General features: G+C 36.9%; 1 protein-coding gene across 2 annotated transcripts in view; it reads left to right on the forward strand.

Annotated features, from left to right (window-relative positions):
- Positions 1-26,016, forward strand: part of SBF2 (SET binding factor 2) — a 479,646-nt gene that overhangs the window by 407,056 nt on the left and 46,574 nt on the right. For both annotated transcript variants that reach the window (XM_027073170.2, XM_027073171.2), the window contains exons 22-27: positions 984-1,179; positions 10,598-10,725; positions 12,411-12,586; positions 14,529-14,674; positions 17,216-17,414; positions 25,007-25,203. In XM_027073170.2, the coding sequence (XP_026928971.1) occupies positions 984-1,179; positions 10,598-10,725; positions 12,411-12,586; positions 14,529-14,674; positions 17,216-17,414; positions 25,007-25,203 (1,042 nt within the window). The remainder of the gene's footprint in view (positions 1-983; positions 1,180-10,597; positions 10,726-12,410; positions 12,587-14,528; positions 14,675-17,215; positions 17,415-25,006; positions 25,204-26,016) is intronic.

The following is a 26,016-nucleotide window of genomic DNA, read 5'->3' on the forward strand; positions in this document are numbered from 1 at the left end:
TTATTTTGCAGCTAGTCTGGCACCAGTCTGTAAACCAGTCAGGACCCTCTTACCTATATAACAGAACTATTAAAAATAAATTCAAAGGAAAAGTCAGAAGCCGGATGGACAAGAAAGGTAATTCTATCAGAAATCTGAGACACAGTGATCATTATAACTTTGGCTTTACATTTAGCTCAGAGTTTCCTAGAGCCAACAAAAAGAATAGTACTGATTTATGTAGTTTTTATTGCTTAGTAAAAAATAAGCATATTAGATCTTCAGGAGAGATGAATTTTTTTTCTAGCACTGGTATCTTCAGAGGAGTGTATCATGTGATTGTGTATTTCCCAAGATGTGTAAATGTTCATTATTTGGACATTTATTGTGTTAATCTTCAGTAAAGGTCTAGAAGGGCAGTTCCTTTTTAAGATGCATCTATTTTTCTAAGTATTTGTTTTTTAAATTTACAGAAGTAACAATGTTCTTTGTATAAAATTGAAGCATTAGAGAAATACACATTCTACAAAGTGAAAGTCCTTCATGGTTTTTCCAACTCCACCTCACCTCCGCCCTTAACCATGATAGTACCACCTTTAACAGTTTGGTTCATTTTCTCACAACTTTTTCTTTTTCCAGAAAAGGGAATTAAAATATACATACTGGTTTGCAACTTGCTTTAATTTAATAATGTATCCTTGATATCTTTCCATGCCAGTATGTATAGATCTATGTTATTTTTTTAATGCTTGCAAAACTTTCCATTGAATAGATATTTTAAACATTTTAGTGATTTCCAATTATTTTAGTGTTAATTAGCAAAAAATCTTTTCACATTTGGATGCAAAAACATCAATTCTGCCTCTTCCCAAATCTATTTTCTCTTTTTGGCTACCTAAGCAGTCCGTCTCAGGTTTTTTAGATCTGTGACTGAAAAGATAACTTTGGTCTAAGTGTTGGAAACCCCCCAAGATTTGTGTTTAAAATACCTTCTCTGTTGTTAGCCCAAGATTCTTAGACCTGCTCTACTGCCAGGAGAAGAAATCGTCTGTGAAGGTCTTCGAGTCCTGCTAGACCCTGACGGAAGAGAAGAAGCCACTGGAGGCCTTCTTGGAGGCCCTCAGCTACTGCCAGCAGAAGGAGCCTTATTCCTCACCACATACAGAATTCTGTTCAGAGGAACTCCCCATGATCAGCTGGGTATGACTCATATTAATGCCATCAGAACATGGATATACATGTGCTACTTGAGTTTTGATTCCATTTGTGTGCAGTAATTTGCAGATCATTTCAGATTCAAAGTAAGCCTTTTGTCACCAAGTATTTTTAGAATACTTTTGTCTGTCAAAGCTAATGATAATTTGGATTGTAGAGTCTAATTTAAAGAACCAAGGGTATCTTCTAAACAGTACATCAATGGTTCAGTGACTGAAACAATCATAATTTCATGAGGAAGCATATTGTGACTTAAGGAGAGTCATAGTATGTAGCTGCTCACAATGTCTCCTGCTGATTTATGCCACTTTTCTGAGTCCTACAGTTAACTGTGTCTTCCAGACACATGATCCCTTTTGTGGAAGGATATGCTAAGCATCACAGGGATGAATAACGAACGAACTACATTTCCCTCTTGGCAAACAACTTCTGTCACTAAACTCCCTCAACCTCTACTTCTCTTTTCCACTACTGTGTGCAGTCTTTCTTATTAGAAAGGAATAGCATGCCCTATCAAGTCAGAATTATCTTTTTTAAATCACTGTAATCTCTATGTAAACTGTGGTTGATGGGAAAGCATGTAAGATTTGGGGTAAAACTGTTGGTCTCCAAATAAGAAGCTCAGATTTAGATTGCTGTTGACCAATCTTGATATCTTAAGTCTTAAGGTATAAAGTTATAAAAGTCCCCTTTTATAAAAGTAGGGAACTGGGCTTGATTGGTGATAGTTCAGTGGTTCTCCCTCCACCTTGACCACATATTTGAATTATCTGGGAAGTTCTAAAAAAAAAAACTATCAAATTGTGCCCAACCCTTACACAGTTGAATTAATACCCGAAATAGGATTTTAGGAATGGGGAGACCCAGGCATCCGTGCATTTTTAAACCCCAGAAGTGATTATGATGCATAGTAAGGATTGAGAACCAGGGATAAATGGTCACTTAAAGTTCCTTCTTCATCTGAAATTATTCATTCAGTAACATTTAATGAATATGTACTATATGTGCTGTACATTTTGTTAGTGGAATTTGGATGTATAAAATGCGGTTTCTTTGAAATCTGACAATTGTGTAATTCCTTGCTTAGATAGAATCACGATGGTTTATTATCTTGTTCATAAAAGAGTGTTTATCATATAATAAGCAAAAAATTCATAAAATTCAGTAAACAAAATGGACCCTTAGGTATAGTTATATTCATTTTGAAAAAGCGAAAATGAGCAACTTTTTTCAGCCCTCTCCTGTCATATTACTATACATAAATTATATTTGTATTTGAAAGCAAATGTCATTTTAAAAGACACTAAATATCCAGTACTTATGTATTTTTTTGTACTACAAGTTGTGAGCTCAATGGCCACAAACATACATTTGGAACATATATATGAGATACTTGGTCACTTAAGTTATTCTAATTTATTTCTTTTAAAGAAAGAAAATATGAAAACATATTTAGTGTGAAAGTTTGTATTGTTCTCTTGTTTTTTCCTGTCAATTTTTGGGTTAATGTTGTAATTTAGGGAAATTATTTTTATCAGAGAAACCTTCTTATTTGCCTCTTTTGTTTCTCTTTTTAGGCTTCTAATTTAAAATATCTCCTTTAATGACACACAGAAATCTGATAATTTTAAATATGTTATATAAGCATAGGTAAACAACCTATGTATTAAACAAACAACTTACATATTAAACAACTACATTCTAGAACTTAAATTCTTTTTCTTTACACACTTATAGAGTTTATTGTGAATAATCTTACATTTTAGGAAAAGCTCCAAAGTTATCAGAAATGAAATTATCCCTTAATGGAAATACATCACTTTGTGATCCTACTGACCTAGAATTTTTTTTTTTTTTAATAATTTATTGTCAAGTTAGCTAACATACAGAGTAGTCTTCGCTTCAGGAGTAGATTCCCATGATTCATCACTAACATACCACACCCAATGCTATCACAACAAATGCCCTCCTCAATGCCCATCACCCATTTTCCCTGTCTCCCTAACCCCCATTAACCCTCAGTTCTCTGTATTTGAGAGTCTTGTTATGGTTTGCCTCCCTCTTTGTTTGTAGTTTACTTTTCCTTCCTTTCCCCTATGGTCTTCTGTTAAGTTTCTCAGATTCCACATATGAGTGAAAACGTGGTATGTGTCTTTCTCTGACTGACTTTCTTCACTCGTAATACTCTCCAGTTCCATCCACATTGTTACAAATGACAAGATTTCATTCTTTTTCATTTATGCTAAATAGTATTCCATTGTATGTATATACCACATCTTATTTATCCATTCATCAGTCAGTGGACATTTGGGCTCTTTCCATACTTTGTCTATTGTTGATAGCACTGCTATAAACATTGGAGTGATGTGCCCCTTAGAATCAGCACTCCTGTATCCTTTGGGTAAATTCTTAGTATTGCTATTGCTGGGTTGCAGAGTAATTCTATTTTTAATTTTATGAGGAACCTCCACACTGTTTTCCAGAGCAGCTGTGCCAGTTTTCATTCCCACCAACAGTGCAAGAGGGTTCCAATTTCTCCACATCTTCACCAATATCTGTTGTTTCCTGAGTTGTTCATTTTAGCCATTCTAATCATGTGAAGTAGTATCTCAATGTGGTTTTGATTTATATTTCCCTGATGATGACCGATGTTGAGCATCTTTTCATCTGTCTGTTGGCCATCTGGATGCCTTCTTTGGAAAAGTGTCTATTCATGTCTTCTGCCCATTTCTTCACCGGATTATTTGTTTTTGGTTGTTGAGTTTGGTAAGTTATTTATAGATTTTTGATACTAACCCTTTATCAGATATGTCATTTGCAAATATCTTCTCCCATTCTGTTGGCTGCCTTTTAGTTTTGTTGATTCTTTCCTTTGCTGTGCAGAAGCTTTTTATCTTGATGAGGTCCCAATAGTTAATTTTTGCTTTTGTTTCCCTTGCCTCAAGTAAGAAGTTGCTGCAGCCAAGGTGAAAGAGGTTGTTCCCTGTTTTCTCCTCTAGGATTTTGATGGTTCCCTGTCTTACATTTAGGTCTTTCATCAATTTTGAATTTATTTTTGTGTATAGTGTAAGAAAGTGGTCCAGTTTCATTCTTCTGCATGTTGCTGTCCAGTTCTCCCAGCACCATTTGCTAAAGAGACTGTCCTTTTTCCATTGGATACTCTTTCCTGCTTTGTCGAAGATTAGTTGGCCATACATTTGTGGGTCCACTTCTGGGTTCTCTATTCTATTCCATTGGTCTGTGTATCTGTTTTTGTACCAATACCATACTGTCTTGATGATTACAGCTTTGTAGTACGGGCTAAAGTCCAGGATTGTGAGCCTCCAGCTTTGGTTTTCTTTTTCGGGATTGCTTTGGCTATTCAGGGTCTTTTCTGGTTCCATGCCAATTTTAGAATTGTTTGTTCTAGCTCTGTGAAGAATGTTGGTGTTATTTTGATTGGGATTGCATTGAATGTGTAGATTGCTTTGAGTAGTATTGACATTTTCACAATATTTGTTCTTCCAGTCCATGAGGATGTAGTGTTTTTCCATTTCCTTGTGTCCTTTTCAATTTCTTTCCTAAGATTTCTATAGTTCTGAGCATACAGATCTTTTACCTCTTTGGTTAGGCTTACTCCTAGGTATTTTATGGTTCTTGGTGCAATTGTAAATGGGACCAATTCCTTGATATCTCTTTCTGTTGCTTCATTATTGGTGTATAAAAATGCGACCGATTTCTGTACACTGATTTTATATCCTGTGACTTTGCTGAATTCATGTATCAGTTCTAGCAGGGTTTTGGTGGAGTCTTTCAGGTTTTCCATGTAGAGTATCATGTCATCTGCAAAGAATGAGAGGTTGACTTCTTCTTTGCCAGTTTGGATGTATTTTATTTCATTTTGTTGTCTGATTGCTGAGGCTAGGGCTTCCAACACTATGTTAAACAACAGTGGTGAGAATGAACATCCCTGTCATGTTCCTGATCTCAGGTAGAAAGCTCTCAGTTTTTCCCCATTGAGAATGATATTAGCCTTTCTTTCTTCTTGAGATAGGCCTGGATGGCAATGTATTTTCCTGTTAGGACTGCCTTTGCTGTATCCCAAAGGATTTGGACTGTTGTGTTTTCATTTTCATTTGCTTCCATATATTTTTTAATATATTCTTTACTTTCCTGGTTAATAACCTATTCATTATTTAGTAGGATATTCTTTAACCTCCATGTATTTGGGGGCTTTGTAAATTTTTTCTTGTGGTTGGTTTAAAATTTCATAGCGTTGTGGTTTGAAAACATGCATGGTTTGTTCTCAATCCTTTTATATTTGTTGAGGGCTGTTTTGTGACCCAATATGTGATCTATTTTGGAGAATGTTCCATGTGCACTTGAGAAGAATGTGTATTCTGCTGCGTTTAGATGAAAAGTTCTGAATATCTCTGTTAAGTTCACCTGGTCCAATATGTCATTCAGAGCCATTGTTTCCTTATTGCTTTTTGTCTAGATGATATGTCCATTGTTGTGAGTGGAGTATTAAAGTCCCCTACAATCACAGTATTTTTATCTGTATATTTATTTATGTTTGTGATTAATTGATTTATATATTTGGGTGCTTTCATGTTGGGGGAATAAACATTTATAATTTTTAGCTCTTCTTGATGGATAGGCCCCCAATTATGATATAATACCCTTCTTCATCTCTGATTACAGTCTTTGTTTTAAAGTCTAGTTTGTCTGATATAAGTATGGCTACTTCGGCTCTCTTTTGACATCCAGTAGCATGATAGATGGTTCTCCATCCTTCACTTTCAGTCTGAAGGTGTCTAAAATGAGTCTCTTCTAGGCAGCATATAGATGGATTTTGTTTTTTTATACATTCTGATACCCTTTGTCTTTTGATTGGGGCATTTAGTCCATTTACATTCAGAGTGATTATTGAAAGATACAAATTTAGTGTCATTGTGTTATCTGTAGATTTCATGCTTGTGGTGATGTCTCTGGTCCTTTGTAGTCTTTACTGCTTTCTACTCACAGAGTCCCCCTTAGGATCTCCTGCAGGACTGGTTTAGTGGTCATGAACTTTAGTTTATTGTCTGGGAAAGCCTTTATCTCTCCTAATATTCTGAATGACAGCGTTGCTGGATAAAGGATTCTTGGCTGAATATTTTTCCTATTCAGCACTAGAATATTTCCTGCCACTCCTTTCTGGCCTGCCAAGTTTCAATGGACAGGTCTGCTACTGCCCTTATGTATCTACCCTTATGGTTAAGGCCCGTTTGTCCCTAGCTGCTGCTTTCAGAATTCTCTCTTTATCTTTGTATTTTGCCAGTTTCACTATATGTTGTGGTGTTTACCTGTTTTTGTTGATTTCGAAGGGACTTGGATGTCTGTTTCCTTCCCAAGATTAGGGAAGTTCTCAGCTATAATTTGTTCAAATAAACCTTCTGCCTCTTTCTCTCTTCTTCTTCTGGAACTCCTATGGTACAGATATTACTTTGTTTCGTTGAATCACTTAGGTCTCTAATTCTCCTCTCAAGATCTAGTAATTTCCTTTCCCTCTTTTTCTCAGCTTCATCATTTTCCATAATTTTATCTTCTATTTCACCTATTCTCTCCTCTGTTTCTTCCATCCTTGCTGTCACTGCATCTCGTTTATTTTGCATCTCATTTACAGCATCGTGACTATTTCTTAGGTCCTTGATCTCTGTAGCAATAGATTCTCTGCTGTCTTCCATGCTTTTTTCAAGCCCAGCCACTAGTCTTATGACTATTATTCTAAATTATTGTTCAGATATATTGTTTATATCTGTTTTGAGCAATTCTCTGGCTGTCATTTCTTCCTAGAATTTCTTTTGAGGAGAATTCTTCCATTTTGTCATTTTGGCTGAGTTTCTGTCTTTTATGTGTTTTAAAAGCTTGTTATATGTCCTGTACCTGTGAGTACTACTGTATTAGATAGGGATCATACACTATGCAGGGCCTGGCACTTTAGGAAGTGTTTTTGGAGTGTGTTGCATGCCCTCTGTTGCGCTTTGGCTGCTCTATCCCACTGCTCATAGTGGTGGATTGTTTGAACCTTCCACCAGATTTGCTTTGATTTGTTTGTTGAAGTAACTCTGGAGAAAAAGGGTGGGGGGAGCCCTTATCCCACACAAAGAAGGAAGTGAAAGGGGCAAAAAAAGAAAAAAAAATATCAAGCAGAGAATCAAAGAAACTATAAGGCTTAATCCAGAGAGAGAGGAAAATAAAGAAGAAGGAGATACAGAAAAGGTGTAAAAAGAATAGAGTAAAAATGCCCGATTAAACAAACAACCAGAACAGAGAAATAAAGAAAAAGGATATATTTATATATAATAGGAATTGACCAAAAATCAAATCAGAAACTATGAGCCTGATTCCACAAGAAAGAAAAAAGGAAAAAGAGAGAGAGAGAGAGAGAGAGAAGAATAAAAAGAAAAAGAAAGGAAAAATTAAAAGAAGGAAAGAAAAGTGGAGGGGGTAGGAGAACAGTAACATGCAAGACCACAGGACTGTTGTCTGTTGGCACCTGGGACTGGTGGCTGGTCTGGAGGAGAGGCCGTCTGGTTCACTCAGTGACAGTTCCACTTCAGTAGATAAGCAGTTACCTAGCACTGAGGAGCCAGGTTTGGTGTAAGCGGATCCTGCCTCCACTGGGGGCTGCTATTCTGTTCCCTGAAACCCCACCATGTTAGCGATGGGCAAAAAAATGGCAATACTCCAGTCTCTCCTCCCCAGACAGGGTGTCTCAAGCCATGCTATTCAGGCAGCCCTCACAGAATTGTGTGGGCAGTCAGCTTGCCCTGCTTCACGGTCTCTCACGCCTCCTAGGCACTCAGCTGGGATTCAAAACCTGATGTCTCACAGGATCCCACCCCAGGTGAACCTGGTTCTGGAGTAGTGCCAGTCCACCCAGCCAACAAAGGACCTCTGGCTGGTGCCCACAGGGTCTTTTATCCTTGGGGGGAGCAATAAACCCTCTTCCCACAGTACTCAAGGGAAGGGACTCTTATCTCCCAGTGCGCCCCTGAGATCCCTACTGTGCTCTGGGGCTGGCTCCCTCCCACCAGGCACATGCACACAGGAGCAGCTCAGGTCTGGAGAAAGTTGCACACCCCTGAAAACTCTGATCTTTGACTTGTAAGCCTGTTTGCAAAGTAGAAACTGGCTCTCTCCATATTTTTTGTTCCCCAGTCTGTGGCCCAGAGAGGTTTTTCTCTTATCCAAATACAATCCCACACTTCCACAGCCTCTCTTTCTCTTCCTTTTGTCCCTCCACAGAAGGACATCCCCCTCTCCGTGCCTATGCCACCCATTTTGTCTCTCCCAATTTGCATACACGCACCTCTGTCCCGCCAAGCTGTCTCTTTCCACCTGTGGAGATTTTTCTGTCACTCTGCAGCATGTATTCCTGGGTGTTCCAAGTGTTCCAACCTCAATACAGCTGTGTTTGAGGGACAAGGGAAATTCCAGTCCTCCTACTTCTCTGCCATCTTAACTCCTCCCTAGAACTTAAATTCTGTATACATCCTAATTTTGTTTAGCCTCTGGATATGAGCTTAACATTAAAGAATAATCAGAATTTTCCAGGTTAAGAGTTGACAGATCCAGGGAATGAGAAATTCTGATGATGAATCAGGGAAATACAAATTAAAACCACAATGAGATACCACCTCACACCAGTCAGAATGGCTAAAATTAACAACTCAGGCAGCAACAGATGTTGGCAAGGATGTGGAGAAAGAGGATCTCTTGCACAGCTGGTGGGAATGCAAACTGGTGCAACCAGTATGGAAAACAGTATGGAGGTTTCAAAAGATTAAAAATAGAACTACCTTATGACCCAGCAGTTGCGATACTAGGTATTTATACAAGAGATACAGGTATGCTGTTTCGAAGGGGCACATGCACCCCAATGTTTATAGTAGTGCTATCAACAATAGCCAAAGCATGGAAAGAGCCCAAATGTCGGTTGACAGATGAATGGATAAAGAAGATGTGGTGTATACACACACACACACACACACACACACACACACACACACACACACACAATTGAGTATTACTTGGCAACACCAAAAAGAATGAAGTCTTGCCATTTGCAACTACGTGGATGGAACTAGAGGGTATTATGCTAAGTGAAATTAGTCAGAGAGAAACAAATATCATATGACTTCACTCATGTATGGAATTTAAGATACAAAACAGATGGACATAAGGGAAGGGAAGCAAAAATAATATAAAAACAAGGAAGGGGACAAAACATAAGAGACTCTTAAATACAGAGAACAAACTAAGGGTTGCTGGAGGGACTGTGGGTAGGGGGTGGGCTAAATGGGTAAGGGACATTAAGGAAGACACTTATTTGGATAAACAATGGATGTTATACATAGGGGATGAATCACTGGAATCTACTCCTGAAATCATTATTGAATTATATGCTAACAAACTTGGATGTAAATTAAAAAATAAATAAGTAAATAAAAAAATTCTGATGATGAAAAGTGGATGTATGTATGAACTCAGATAAACCCAGTTCATTTCTCACCTCCTCTGGCTTACTAGACAAGGTGCTTTGCCCATCACTGCTCCTGTTCTGTTACTTGTACCACCGCCTGACATCCCCTCCTCTTTCCCTCTGCCAGTCCAAACCTATACTCTCTTCAAAGCTCACCTTCCCTCTCACTTCTTCCAGGAATCATTTTCTAGTCATCTAGCATTCAGAAATCTTCTCCCTTTCTGAAATAAAGCCTTGTATCCTCAAATCTGGGAGCTAATTACATGTTGTTGTATTCTGCATGTGAATCTCCTCTCCCATGGGGAACTTTGGACTCTCCAAGAGAGACTTCGTGTGTCCTACTTATTTTCTAGACTCGCATCTTTGCAACCTTGGGTAGTTGATAAATAATTATTTATATTTTCCCTTCCTTGCTTTAATATTTAAATTCCTAAAACTCTTCAGCCTAAGCTTAGTCCTGTATCTTCTGAAGGTACAAATACATGGTAAAACACTTTTTACCACATATGGAAACACATCTTAAAAACCTTTTCTTTTTTGCTTTATACTTACATTAAATATCATGGATGTCTTTAAGATTAAGAATCTTGAAAATTGCCTTAAGCCGGGTGATCTTGCGTAGTACACGGCAGGTTGGGGAAATAGAAAGAATGAAGACAGACAGACTGTGACAGTTGCTTCACTCCAGGAAAGAATCATGTTTCAAGAGTGAATTGCCATGCAATAAAATTAATGAATGTGATTCTAGAATTATTGCATTTTGTCTCACTGCATTCCTAGGTATTGTCCTTTCCAAATACATTTCTTTAGCAGAGGCTGATAAAATGAGGAGCAGAGACTCTGTAAATAACCTGTAAAGTGTTATTGCTGAGCCTGTGTCTTGCTTTCCTGTAGTTGGGGAGCAGACAGTTGTGCGGAGTTTTCCCATTGCCTCCATCACCAAGGAGAAGAAGATTACGATGCAGAACCAGCTCCAGCAGAACATGCAAGAGGGACTGCAAATTACATCAGCATCCTTTCAGGTATTAAGAAAGGGAACCATTCTTCTGTTCAAAAGTTCTCTGGCACCTGAGTGACTCAGTCAGTTAAACATCTGGCTTCAGCTCAGGTCATGGTCTCATGGCTCATGAGTTTGAGCCCTATATTCAGCTCTATATTTGTGCTGATAGCTCAGAGCCTGGAGCCTACTTCAGATTCTGTGTCTCCCTGTCTGTCTGCCCCTCCCCAACTCACACTCGCTCACGCTATCTCCCTCTCTGTCTCTCCCAAAAATAAATAAACGTTAAAAATATAAAATAAAATAAAGATAAAAGTTTTCTACAAATGATGTGGCCACTTTCTGTGATCATGGAGTCCAAAGTTAGAAGATAAGGAGGATTAGAGGGTCTGAGAGGGTAATCTTCAACTGAGTAAACCCATGAATCATCTTGTACTTAATCCCTCACTTCCTGAATCCTTTGGCCAACTGAGTACCAAAAGATTATCTGTCAATATTTAGATCCCAGAAATTCTGACACACACAATTGACTGTTGTTCTCTGCCAACTCATACCTTTGTGTTTGATAAAAGCTTTAGATAGAAAGCAATTCTCTTGGCATCTCTTTCAGAAGGAAGTGCCCTATGGCCCTTCTGTGGAAGAGATAAATCTCTAAGAATTACACTCAGGGGTAAAGTACTATTGGTACTAACTAAATAACCTCTAATTAGGCAGAGAATTTTCTAGGGGTTTTTGAACATATCATAACTTATGGAATTATTGATGCAAAACAGACACTGGGGGCACCTGGGTGGCTCAGTCGGCTAACTGTCCAACTCTTGATTTCGGCTCAAATTATGATCTCACAGTTTATGAGATCCAGCCCCACGTCAGGATCTGCACTGCTTGGGATTCTCTCTTTTCCTCTCTCTCTGCCCTTCCCCTGCTCACTTGCTCACTCTCTCTCTCTCTCAAAATAAAAATAAGAATAAATTTTTAAACTCTGACACTGGAAGAGTGATCTTTTCTTAGTTTTTCCTTTTTACAATTCTGAGTCTGTGATATTTTGCTCTTCCTATTTTTATGCCTTGTCTCTGACTTCTCAGATTTTTAAGTGCTCCAATTCTTGCATCATTCCTTCTAGCCAGGAAGCCACCCCTAGAACCTCCATGTGCTTATTGTGTGAAATGTGAGGCTGCTGACCTCTAAACTCCAGACCTTCTCCCATCACCTGGGGAGAGAAGCCTTCCAGGGATTTCTTCACTGTTCCAACTGCCAAAGGACTTTAAACTAGAATATTGCTTGACTATACTGGTTAGGATTCTAGTCAAACATACTTTTTTCTTACTAGACTTATGGTATCTTGGGGTAAGAAGAGACTTCCTGTGGCCAGATTCCCTGTCTAGAACCAACAGTTGAGGAAAAAAAGAAGGACATGTTACCTGCTTCATCCACTATAAGTTAATTTCCCTATCCCATCATAGAAAAGATGGTCTTAAAGAAACCCAACTTTAAGATACATGATTTTCCTTACCAACAAACCATCTATGACAAGTAAACCTTTCTGAGCTATTTTTAAAAAATAAAACATTATATTCCGTGATATCCAAGGTCCCCTCAACCTCTGGACTTCTGCCATTTAGTATTATTTTCTTTTATTTCAGTAACTTGAGGAGAAGTTACCTGGAAATCCTTAATGCCTCTAATGTATTTTATCTCTTTTGTCTCTAGTTGATTAAAGTAGCGTTTGATGAAGAAGTGAGTCCAGAAGTAGTAGAGATCTTTAAGAAACAGCTGATGAAGTTCCGTTATCCTCAGTCCATTTTCACCACCTTTGCTTTTGCTGCTGGACAAACTACCCCACAAATAATTTTACCCAAACAGAAGGAAAAGAACACCTCCTTCCGGTAAGAAGACAGTCAAGTTTCTTCATTTCAGCGTTTTCATAGCTGACTGTCAGGGGAAGTGACCTATCCTGTGGGTCAGTGTATGCATAATTGCTCGTTTTGTTTGCCATTCTGTCAAGCCCATTGGACCAAGCTCAGAAAGTTATAGAACAGTAGCACTGATGTATGTAACAAGTTTCAGCAACTAAAAGCTACAAGAAGTTTTAACCAATATGTCCATTGCTTATGATATATTTTTAGAGAGTGAAATTCTGTTTTCCCTTTTCCCCATATTAATCACTTTCTAACTGCCTTTGAGCAATCCCTTCAGTTTTCTTTGATGTCCAGGCCTACTAGACAGTTTTTCTTTGACCTAGAGATGGGAGCCTTTATTTTTTCTTTTTTTATAACTTTTTCTTTTGATACAATTTCAAATTTACAAAAAAGTTACAACATAATACAAAGAATTCCTGTATACCATTTACCAAGATTCACCAATTGTTTGTTTTGTTCCATTTTATCATTCTCTCTCATATATATTGTTTTCTAAACCACTTGAGTTATATGTATAATACCTTTTTAGCCTTAAATATATCAATATATATTTTCTAAGAACAGACCACAGTATATAACCAGGAAACTTAGTTGGTATAAAACTTTCATCTAACCCAGAGTCCTTATTCAAATTTTGCTGATGATCCTTTATAGCTACATTTTTTTCTGCCTAGTACAGAATCAGGCATTGCATTTACTTGTCATATTTCTTTAAAGGAACCCTTATTTTCTGATGAAATTTTTAGTAATTTATGTTGAAACTTTTACATTTTAGTTATTACAGAATGACAATTGCATAAAAATTATCTTCAATTAGTGATAAAATATAGGAGCCAAAAGTTGAGTTCATTCACCATTAATCACCTAGAATTTGGGCATCTGCCAGTACAAATTACATATTAGGGAAGAGCATGAAGACTTTGGAGAAAAGCCCTTCCCTTTGCCTGAAAGTAAGATATGCTAGAGATTATAGAAGAGTTGAGGTCCCAAAGAGTGTGTCATTACTAAATGGCATAGCTGACCACCTGTGCCACTGTTACCTGCTAAGTGAAGGAGACCATGCAGATCCAGAAATGATACATTGAAACATGAACAGCTTCCTAGGTATTTACAGTGGTGAGGCCAGCAACTTGTCTTAGCACTGTGGAATCACAGAGGAGCCTGTGATATCTATTATCCCAGCCTTCTATGGAAGAAACAAAAGTTTGTGTGGCATTTTATGTTGAGAACCTATGGACTAGGAGAGGAAATATATGCGCGCGCACACACACACACACACACACGTATACCCACGTACAAAATCAACCTTACTGTATCAGGCTTATGCTATTCACCTGCAACAGAGACATAGCAATTTTAAAATTTAAAACATCTTAGAATTGTCTTGAGTATGTAAGCATTTACAGGGTCAGAAGGCAGGACACTATGCATACACACTTAAACATGGTGCTAACTATAATTATCATATGATCTCAAAGAAAAGCCTATGAGTTAGTAGAAAGAGTTTGAATCAGTAGAGAAGGGGGCAGACTGGCTTCCATGCAGGAGGACTGCTACCGGCATAGTTTGTAGGAGCTCGTGGGAGCAGTGGCATGGATAACCAGAGTGCATTGAGGGGCATGTTTGACCAAAAAGCCAAACTGAGTTTAGATTTGGGAAAGTAGCTTATGTCCCACTCTAGGTTCTTGCACTTGTTGCCTACAGCCCTCCTGATGACAACAGTGTTTTATAGGAAATTAGTCTGCTGCCATATAAAAAATGATTTAAGAAGAACAGACTTGCTGAAGGTCTGGACAATACTAGTAGCTGTGGGAATGGAGAAGAAATAAGTTGAGCTGTGTAGGTATCAAAAAGTGTAAATGGTGTCTTCCTATTAAATTGATGTTGTCTTTGGTTTTATGACTTACAGTATCTTCTCAAAAACAATTGTGAAAGGTGCCAAAAGGGCAGGAAAAATGACAATTGGGCGGCAGTATTTATTGAAGAGGAGGACAGGGACAATTGTGGAAGAGAGAGTGAATCGTCCTGGATGGAATGAAGAAGATGACGTATCAGGTATGTGAGAAGTCCTTTTTCCTTCATGACTCAGTTTTATTCTTTCTTCTTATATGAGTAAGAATAAGAGACTCATGTCGTTTCCCTTAAACCTTGACTCACAAGAACCTAGATCTCATAAGAAGATTGGAGGCACTTACTAGCTTCTCAGAATTGGAAAAAAAATATTTTATTTTCCCAATATTCCATTGTTCAGCTAAGATTCTGTTTAATTATGTTTCTCTGTTACTAAATCCACAGAGGTGGTTGGCCATTGTTACATGGGTCTCATCAAAGGGAGAAAGAAAGAAACCCCAGTGCATAGAGAATTTAGGTATAAAGTAATCCCCAGTACCTTGTCATTATGCAATAAGAATAAGGAAACAAGGACATTGGGTATTCAAAATTAAAGATTTGTGTTTGGAATGAGAACATTGTGGATACTCTTAATCAAAATGAGGGACCAAAGATGAAGGGATCCTTAGATGGTAAGAAAATAAATGCCTACTACATATTCAAAAGAACAGAATCTGAGAAGCTAAGATTCTTCTCGGTTGGGAAAACAGAGACAGAAAAACAGTCACAAAATGTCTGTTTTCTATTTCTTAACCCACTACAGAGTATGCTTATGGAATTAACACTAGGGATAATCTGATCTAGTAGGAGGCAGGATGCCTTTGCACCCTTTTTCTTTTCAAGATCTTAGAATCAATCACCAGTAACTATACCACTACTACTTCTACTAATAATAATAGCAAAGAACCTTTTGAAGAAAGAAACCTCATGTTTTAAGAGATCACTGGCTAAAGGTCTCCATTTCAGTATGGGTAGCTACATACTCCGAGAGCAATGAACAGACCCACTATGTATTACTGAAACAACCATTTTTTGGAATTCTGGCCTCTTTACAGTCACATGGAAAGCCATAAAAAATTATCCATCACTACTGACTCTTCTAATTTGAAGTTTTAATGATTACACAAAAGAAAAACTATTATTCTATGATAATAATGCCACCAAAACACCAAATTACATAATGTTCTGTGCTTCTCTGAAAATAAGAGGCCAACACAAAGCTGATACCTGATGATATGTTTGCATTGTGAAGTTTACGAACTAAAATACAAAGTCTTGTATTTGTAGGGATAAGCTGTTAGGGTTTTTTTTTTCTTTTTAAATGGAAGAGAGCCTTATTATTTCCCTTTAGGTTACATATCTTTGAGTACATATCCAAAAATTCTGAAACTTTAATTTGGTTTCTCTCACTGTAGAAATAAATAAAAAAGTAAATTAGGACAGTTCTTAACATGGACTTTTTTTTTCAGTTAGAACATAATGGTACCAATTAGGAATGTTGGGTTTTTTTTAAATCCTCCCTAAAATGCTTGATTATTGGGTAAATCCTTCCACATCTAAAATCTTAAGAGATTCTGTAACCTGTGATTGCAACATTGTGAGGGAGTTTCCCATGTGTACCACATCCTCTGACAAAATATTTTCCACAAAAAAAGTATAGTGTCTTGATACCCCTCTAAGAAAGGTCTTTTCCCACCAGTGAATTTCTGCTTAATCTAGAAATTTCTAATAAAAGTTTATGTTCTGAAAAGTTAACTGAAATGTGGATGATGAAGTTTGTGTAGAGATTATATTAAAGATAAATTTTACTGATGAGTTAGCTTCTGACAGAGTTTGAGTGTTTATTTTCTAGAGTCCTAAGTAGAAATCACTATACTTTGACATTAGTAAACAAGCTAGATTGAAACAGAAAAATACGGCTAATGAATTCAAAATTATATTGTTTTTAGAAACTTTGAGTTAATTTCCCTGGCATTTTTTTAAAGTTTATTTATTTATTTATTTAAGTCAATTCTACACCTGGGGCACTTGCATGGCTCAGTCAGTTGAGCATCCGACTTTGGCTCAGGTCATAATCTTGCAGTTTGTGAATTCAAGCCCCACATCCGGCTCTCTGCTGTCAGTGCAGAGCCTGCTTCAGATCCTTTGTCTCACTCTCTCTCTGCCCCTCCATTGCTCATGCTCACCATCTCTCTCTAAACTAAATAAAAGCATTTTAAAAAAAAAGAACCATGGGAATCTATCCCTGAAACCAAGAACATGCTGTACACACTGTATGTTAGCCGATTTGACAATAAATTATTGTCATAATTAAAATTGTTTTAATTAAAAGTTTTTTAATTAAAAACAAAAAGAAAGAAAGAAGGCTCTGCACCCAACGCAGGGCTCAAGCTCACAACCCCAACACTGAGAGTTGCATGCCCTTCCAACTGGGCCAGCTAGGCGCCCCTTCCCTGGCATTTTAAGTTAATTTCCCTCACATTTTGAGCTTCTGATATTTTATTTCTTGACTATCCATTACTGTTTTAATTTATGTTTGGACATAATGATTCTTCAAAGAATTAATATGATTTAAACTGTGACATACATAGTGCCTGTGGCCCTAATATAAAACTCTCTTGGTTTAAGAATCCTCTTCAGAGGGAAGCTTTTAATCCTCTACTTTGAGCTATATCATTTTTTCAAAATCTGTTTCTGCATTCACAGTTTCAGATGATAGTGAACTCCCCACAAATACCACTCTGAAGGCCTCAGAGAAGTCTACAATGGAACAGTTAGTGGAAAAAGCTTGTTTCAGAGACTATCAGCGTTTAGGTTTGGGAACCATAAGTGGCAGCTCTTCTCGCTCAAAACCAGAGTATTTTCGAATCACTGCCTCCAACAGGATGTATTCACTCTGCCGGAGGTAAGTCTGTTAGTGGCCTCTAAAAAGACACCTTTCCTTTCTTCCATTTGAGTCTTGAATGGGCTATTTGTCTCCATAGCCCAGAGGGAGAAAAATGCCAGAAAACTAGGAGCAAGATCTCCAGGGAAATGTGTGTTTAAGAGGTACTTTTTATGCAGCATGAGTAAGCATCTCCTTGGCATTCTCAGAAGTATAATTATATTACTGAACAGTGCCTAGATTAGATCAAAGAGTGAAAGGTAAAAGTTTTTGTCTCCTATATGATTTTTTCTTGTCTTTCTCTTCCCATTTGCATCTTTTCTAGCATCTATGCCTGAAGATAAGTTGAAATAAAAATAGGATTTGCCCAGGCAGATAGGAGAGATGAAGGTCTGCTGTAGGCTAGGGGTCCACAAACTTTTTCTTTAAAGGGCCAGATACTGTATATTTCCAGTTTTGCAGGCCATATGGTCTCATTGTAGCTACTCAACTCTGCCAAAAAGCAGCCATAGATGGTAAGTAAATGAATGGGCAGGGCGTGTTTTGGCCCACGGGCTGTAATTTGTTGACCTAAGTGTAGGCAGGGTTTTCTTATGCTGTCTAATTAGAATATTTCCAAGGGAAAGTACTTAAAGAATGTAAATGAACATGTTTTCTTGTTTCTATTCTTGTCATCTCTCACTGTTTCCTATATCAGTAAGGCCCTATTTCATGCTTTATATTTTTTAAAACTACATTCTGCCATGTACAAGTTTAATCATTTTCATCTCTGGGTAAGCTGTTTCCTTTGCATTCATAAATTCTTGCTTTGATTAAACAGAATAATGCTGTGAAAGCACTTTGTACATATTTTAGAAAGTTGTCTTAATGTTACTATTAGTTTCAACCCCACTGTTCTTAAAGAACTATAGGTATCTCATTTTAAATGACAGTTTAAATTTATAAATACTTGGCCAACAGATGAAAAGGTACTCAACATCCCTCATCATCAGAGAAATGCAAATCAAAACCACAATGCAAACTGGTGCAGCCACTCTGGAAGACAGTATAGAGGTTTCTCAAAAAGTTAAAAATAGAACTACCATATGATCTAGTAATCGCACTATTGGATACTTAACCAAAGAATATGAAAACACTAATTCAAAAGGATATATGCATCCTTATGTTTATAACAGCACTATTTACAATAACCAAATTATGAAAGCAGCCCAACTGATGAATGGATCAAGAAGTACACACATACACACACACACACACACACACACATGCACACAATGGAATATTACTCAGTCACAAAAAGGAATGAAATCTTGCCATTTGCAGCATAGATCTAGACAGTATAACATGGATGGATATAGAGAGTATAATGCTAAGTAAAATAAGTCAGTCAGAGAAAGACAAATACCATATGATTTCACTTGTGTGTAGAATATGTATTTCACTTATATGTAGAATTTAATAAACAAAACAAATGAACATAGGGAAAATAAAAGAGAGAGAGAGACAAACTAACAGACTCTTAACTATAAAGGGCAGATGGTTACCAGAGAGAAGGTGGGTGGGGGGACGGGTGAAATAGGTGAAAGAGATCAAGAGTACATTTACCTTGATGAGCACTGTGTGGTGTATACAATTGTTGAATCACTATATTGTAACCTGAAACTAATTGAACATTATTTCAACTATACTGGAATTAAAATTAAGAAAAAGAAAAAGACCAAAGACATGCAGGATTGAGTGAGAGGTTTAATGTGATTGGTGCTTCTGTTGGAGATAATAGAGGAAATGCCAATATTAAAGAACTAACTGCAGGGAATTTTTCAGAATTGCTGAGAGAAACCAGTCCTCAGGTCCAGGAAGCCAAAATGAATCCAAAGCAAATAACTCCTCATCTAGAGGTATTGAACTGAACCCGCAGAACATCTAAGAAGAGGACACCAAGCAGTCAAAGAGAAAGTTCACCAAAACAGGAATAGCAATGATGAATGACATTTCAGTATCAACAAAGTAAGAAGGCAATGGAATCAAATCTTCAGTAAGCTAAAGAAAATAATCATCAACCTAGGTTGTACACACAACAAAAGTATTTTTCAAAAATAAGGCAATTAAAAGTATTTTCAGAAAAACAAAAACATATATAATAAAAAATACCATTATGAAACTTGAGAAACAAGTGGGAAATACAGTTTGAGATTTGGGCCAAATAAAAATTTTTCATTAAGTACTGAAAGATTGTGATTCTGTTGAGTATGCAATAATTTTCCTGGATACTCTATCCTTCTAATTAAATTCTTTTTGTAGATAGTGTAAGTCGTGGTGTCAAGGTGTAATGTTCTGCTGTTTGGGAAGCATGCTATCAAAATCCTGCCTGCCAGTGAGAAAACAGACCTCATTTCTCATTTTGATCTGTCAGAAACAAAATAAAATAACAGACCACTTATTAGAGCCCTTGTAATAAAATGTTTATAGTGATATAAAATAATATATATCCCTCAAATAATATATTAGGAAGATAGGAATGGAATAATAAAAAATAATCCAAAAGAAGGCAGAAAGGAGAAAAAAGGGAACACAGAACAGATGGAACAAATAGAAAGCAAATGGTAAGATGGTAAATTTAAATTCAAATATATCAGTAATTACATTACTTATCAATTGACTAAATGTTCCAATTAAAAGAAAAATATTACCAGAATTTTGTTAAAGCTTTATGCTGCTTTAAAGGGAGATATCTAATATACAAGAATTCAGAAAAGTCGAAAGTAAGAGTACAGAACAAATACACCGTGCAAAACTGCCTTTTACAAAATCACACATGACAATTCATTATGACCAAGTGGAGTTTATTGTAAGAATACAAAACTGACTTGAAAATTGAAAAACAATCAGTATAATTCACCATCTTAAAAGAATTAAAAAGAAAAAATATGTTGCATTACAGGAGGGGAATCAAAGCAGAAATGGCTACTGTGAGCCTGGTCCAAAGCATGCAGTGATGGAAGGTCCTGGAGACAGTACGTGGTGGGACAGCCAGACAGAAGATTCCTCTAGGCCAGAGAGGCAAGGGAAACTGTAGGGGCGTGTGATCCTCAAGCCCACCCCTCCCTCCTCCTATGGAAATTCGTGCGCAAAGCTTGAATATTTGCCTCTGGGGGGGGATCTCAAACTCAAGTGCAGAACTTGCAGAACAAGTGAACTGTGAAAATGGGGCAAAAACATTTCCAAATTGATAATTTTTTTTATTCCAAGAAAAAAAAGAAAAAAGAAAAATATAAATTCACTATATACAGAAAAGCACTTTATAAAATATAATGTACATTTATGATTTTTAAAAGAAGAATTCTTATCAACTTTGAAATATAAGGGAAGCTCCTTATCTAGTGTCTAAAAAATCCTACAGCAGAAATTACTTTTTGAAAGTAATTGTAATTGAAAACTTCTACTCTGAGATCAGGACAAGGTAAGGATGCCCACTATCACGACTTCTACTCAGTGTCATACTAGAGGTCCTAAAAGGTGCCAAAAGACTAGAAAAAGAAACAATAAAAGGCATAAAGATTGAAAAGAAGGAAAACTATCATTACTCACAGATGACTTGCTTGTATACTTAGAAAATCTGAAGGAATCTACAAATAAACCTTTAAAATTAATACATGAATTTAGTTAGGTCCCTGGTACAAAATTATTATACAAGAATTAGTATATACATAGCAAAGGTAAATAATAAAAAAATGAAATTTTAAATGATGTTATTTTGGTACTGACACTACTTAGAGTAGCTCTAAAAAGCATTACTTAGGAATAACTCTAATGAAAGATATACAAGACCTCTATGTGGAACAGTCAGAACAATATTGAGGACCATTAAGGATATAAATAAATAGATATTTCATGTCCTTGGGTTTGAATACTCAGTACTTTAAAACTGTAATTTTTCAGGGCACCTGGGATGGCTCAGTCAGCAAAGCATCCAACTTGGGCTCAGGTCATGATCTCACAGTTCATGAGTTTGAGGCCCACATTGGGCTCTCTGCTGGCAGCATGGAGCCTACTTTGGTTCCTGTTTCCCTCTCTTTCTGCCTGTCCCCAACTCATGCTTTCTCCCTGTTTCAAAAACTAAATAAAAACATTTTAAAAAAACCTTTAAAAGTATAATTTTTCCAGAAATTGGTCTATAGATTCAGTGCAGTCCCAATCAAAATTCCAGCAAAATGTTTATGGAAATTAAAAAGATGATTCTTTTAATATATAAAGAGTATATAAACTTTAATATATAAAGTTATATAAAACTTCAGAAGGTCAGGAATAGTCAAGATAGTCTTATAGAATAATACTGTAGGATATCTAGACTTTTTATAAAGCTACAGTAATTAAAATAGTATGGGATTGATACAAGGATAGTCAAACAGACCATTGGGGCAAAATAGGGAATATAAAACAGCTCAACATATATGGACACTTGATTTAAGGTAAAGCTAGCACTTAACAGCAGTCAATAAAAGATGTTTTTTCAATATGCTGGATATCCATATGAAAAAAAATTAATCTTGACTCCTGCCTTATATCATACACAAAAATCAATTCCCACTGGTCTATGGGTCTACATGTAAAAGGTGAAAATAATAAAGCTTCTAGAAGATAGAAGAATATCTTCATAACCTTGAAGTAGGAAAAGATTGCTTAGGACAGGAAAAGCACTATCCATAAAATAAAAGACTGATAAATTAAGACCTTCTGTAGATATCAGAAGAACATCAGGAAACATTAGAAGAGTAAAAAGCAATAAAAAATGGCAGGGGACTTAAACAGGAACTTCACAAAAGAAGACATCCTGGTGGCCAATAAATATCTGAAAAGATGTTCAACCTATTAGTCTTTAGACAAATATAAATTAAAGTCCCAATGAGACTACTTTATACCTGCAAAAATGGCTAAAACTTAAAAGATTAACAATACAAAGTACTAGTAAAAATGTCAAGCAAGTGGAACTCTCATTTATTGCTTGTGGGACTGTAAATTGGTTAAACAACTTTGGAAAGCTGTCTCGCAGTATCTGCTAAACATCTATGGACCATATGTGTAACCTGTTATTTGCCCAGAATTTCCAATAGAAATGTATATGTGCTCCCAAAAGACATCTACAGGAATGTTCATGGCAACATTTTTCTCACATAGTCAAAAACAATAAACTACTCAAAATCAACAATAGAAGAAGAGATAGTGTAATCACATAGTGGGATACTATACGCAATGAAAATAAACTACAGCTATATGCAGTAGCATGGATGGATCTCACAAACATAATGTTGACTAAAAGAACCCAGATACAAAAGAATACATTTTATTTGTTCCTTTTATCTAAAATTCAGAAACAGAGAAAACTCATCCAGTTTTTTAGCAGTCAAGGACAGTGGTAAATTTTGAGGAGGAGAGAGAAATAGTGATTGGAAAGAGATACAGGGGATCTTCTTGGATTCTGGTAATGGTCAATTTATTGACCCAGGTAGTAATGATATGGATTTTTTTGTGTTAATTCATTTGTGTTTCAAGCTCCATGTTTAAAATACATGTCTTGGGGCACCTGAGTGGCTCAGTCAGTTAAGCATCCAGCTCTTGATTTTGGCTCAGGTCATGATGTCATGGTCTCGTGAGTTTGAGCCCCACATGGACTCTGTACTGACAGTGTGGCATCTGCTTGAGATTCTCCCTCTGTCTCTGCCCCTCCCCCACTTGCCTCTCTCTATCTCTCTCAAAATAAACTTTAAAAATAAATAAATAATTTTTTAATTAAAAAAAAATAAAAGAAAATAAATGTCTTACCCCTCAACAAGTATATTTCTGAGTCTTAGAAAATACCACAGTAATAACCTCCTTTTGGGAGGTTATTAATATGAAATCTCTTTAGTGTAATATTTCTAAATAAACTAAAGGAAATGACTCTGAAACCTGCCTATCTTCTTGTGCTTCCTATTCTAAAAAACAAAGTACTTTGTTTTGTATTTTCCCAGTGTCATATCCTGTAACTTTATGAGCTAATCTTTTCTTAAAAATTATCAACATGTAGTGTCAATAAAATATTTAAACTTATTTTGACCTTTGAACATACTGTTCTCATAACCAAAAATCATTTGGTTTTGATTTTTAGTTCTTTCACCATCTCAGGCAGACTAATGTTAGTGTGCTCTGTTCTCAGCTGTTGCTGCAGCAGACTAATGAGTTGACAATTTGACTTGTCATCCTCATAAAGTTGCTATTAATCCACTAATCTTACAATCTATATTTCAAGTTGACAAAAAGTAGTGTGTAAGACAAAGGATATCATTAGTTTAACAGAGGCCTTTTTAGTAATTCTATATAGCATTTTTCTTTCTTTTTTTTTTTTTTTAATTTTCTTTAAGTTTATGTATTGTGAGAGGGAGAGAGAGAGCAGAGAAGGAGCAGAGAGGGAGACAGAAAATCCAAAGCAGGCTCTGTGCTGTCAGCGCAGAGCCTGACTCAGGCCTTGATCTCACAAACCATGAGATAATGACCTGAGCAGAAATCAAGAGTCAGACACTTAACCGACTGAGCCACCCAGGCGCCCAACACAAGATTTTTATTTTTTTTTTTTAATTTATTTATTTTTGAGAGAGAGAACACATGAACGGGGTAGGGGTAGAGAGAAAAGGAGACAAAGGATCCGAAGCAGGCTTTGCGCTGAGAGCAGAGAGCCGGACGCAGGGCTCCAACTCATGAACCGTGACATCACGACCTGAGCCAAAGTCAACACTTACCCGACTGAGCCAACCAGGCACCCCAGAATTTTTATTTTCTAGGCTTAGATTATTCCACCTGCAGTATCATTGAAGGGGGCTTATTTCAAAAGAGACTACGGATTAGTGGATAAATTAGCTATTTTCACTATCTAGGGCTTTTTTTCTCAAACCCTGAAGAACTGAGTTAAAACTAAGTTCCATGTTTAAAATACATGTCTTGGGGCACCTGAGTGGCTCAGTCAGTTAAGCATCCAGCTCTTGATTTTGGCTCAGGTCACGATGTCATGGTCCCGTGAGTTTGAGCCCCACATGGACTCTGTACTGACAGTGTGGCGTCTGCTTGAGATTCTCCCTCTGTCTCTGCCCCTCCCCCACTTGCACTCTCCATGTCTCTCTCAAAATAAATAAACTTTAAAAACAGTAGCAGCACCTGGGTGGCTCAGTTGGTTAAGCGTCAACTTCAGCACAGGTCATGATCTCGCAGAGCCCCACATCGGGCTCTGTGCTGACAGCTCAGAGCCTGGAGCCTGCTTCAGATTCTGTGTCCCCCTCTCTCTCTGCCCCACCCCTGCTTGTGCTGTGTCTCTCTCTGTCTTTCAAAAATGAATAAAAAATAAATAAATAAATAAATAAATAAATAAATAAATAAATAAATAAATTTTAAAAAATAAATAAAAGAAAATAAATGTCTTACCCCTCAACCAGTATGTTTCTGAGTCTTAGAAAATTACTGTGATACTATGATACTCATGTTCTTATAGTCTCTCTCTCCCTCTCTCCCCATTTCTTTCCCTTTCTCTCTCCCATTCCCACTCTCTCACCCCATTCATTCTTTTTCTCCTTTCCATGTCCCTGAAGCTATCCTGGCCTTTTGGTTGTACCTCAAGCTGTACAAGACAGTAGTTTACCAAGAGTCGCCCGCTGCTATCGACACAATCGCCTGCCTGTTGTATGTTGGAAGAATTCAAAAAGCAGTACCCTGCTTCTCCGATCTGGAGGATTCCATGGGAAGGGAGTGGTTGGTCTTTTCAAATCTCAGAACTCCCCTCAGGCAGGTAAGCATCTCTGTACAGCACAGTTGTGATCCTTTCACTTTAGAGAATTCCTAAAAATAAAGGAAGTGATATCTGGGAGTGTCAATTGTGCCCTTATATCAGGCCTTCTCTCGCACACAGACTTCTCCACGGTGCAATATGAAACATGTACTATTTGACAATGTGGGTTTCCACCTTGAATTTGGCATCTTGCTAAATATGTCTGTCTATATTTGTATTTTAATATAAATTATCATAATAGCCTTTTGTTCTAGGCTATTTTTATTTCAGCAAACCAAACTATCCACAGATGGAAACTAGAGTATACTAATCTTACTCTTTCCTTCTGGGGAGCATCCAAATATATTTAACAGCTTCAGAGGCAAGTAGGGATTCTCTGACCCATGTAATATGAGATATTTTATCTCATTCCTACAAGTAACATGCACACACACAAACAAGTCCACAAACCAATGACCAAAATGCTGCCTTAAAAGAAACTCTCAAGAAAAGAATATTTTAGAAAGCTAGAAGAAGGCCAACTTAAGAAAGCAGATAGTACTACTGTCTCTTTTTCCGAGGATATTTTTAAGTACTATGTCTGAGGTCTTGAAGTCAGTCAGAAGCTATATTTTGCAGACCTTTCCTATAATTTCTAGCTTATAGTAAATGTTCAGTAAAATTAAACAATAGACCACCAACATATCAGATCCAATTTAGGGATGGCTGTGTTCTTAACTCTTTGGAAATGAGGTAAGTCAAGTTCTGTGGTTCAGCCAGTAGAACCATGTGCTTTTGACATCTCTTCTTTATTCTCGTCCATTTCCCTCCTGA

Source organism: Acinonyx jubatus, chromosome D1 (assembly GCF_027475565.1).
Source record: "Acinonyx jubatus isolate Ajub_Pintada_27869175 chromosome D1, VMU_Ajub_asm_v1.0, whole genome shotgun sequence".
In the NCBI taxonomy this organism is placed as follows: Eukaryota; Metazoa; Chordata; class Mammalia; order Carnivora; family Felidae; genus Acinonyx; species Acinonyx jubatus.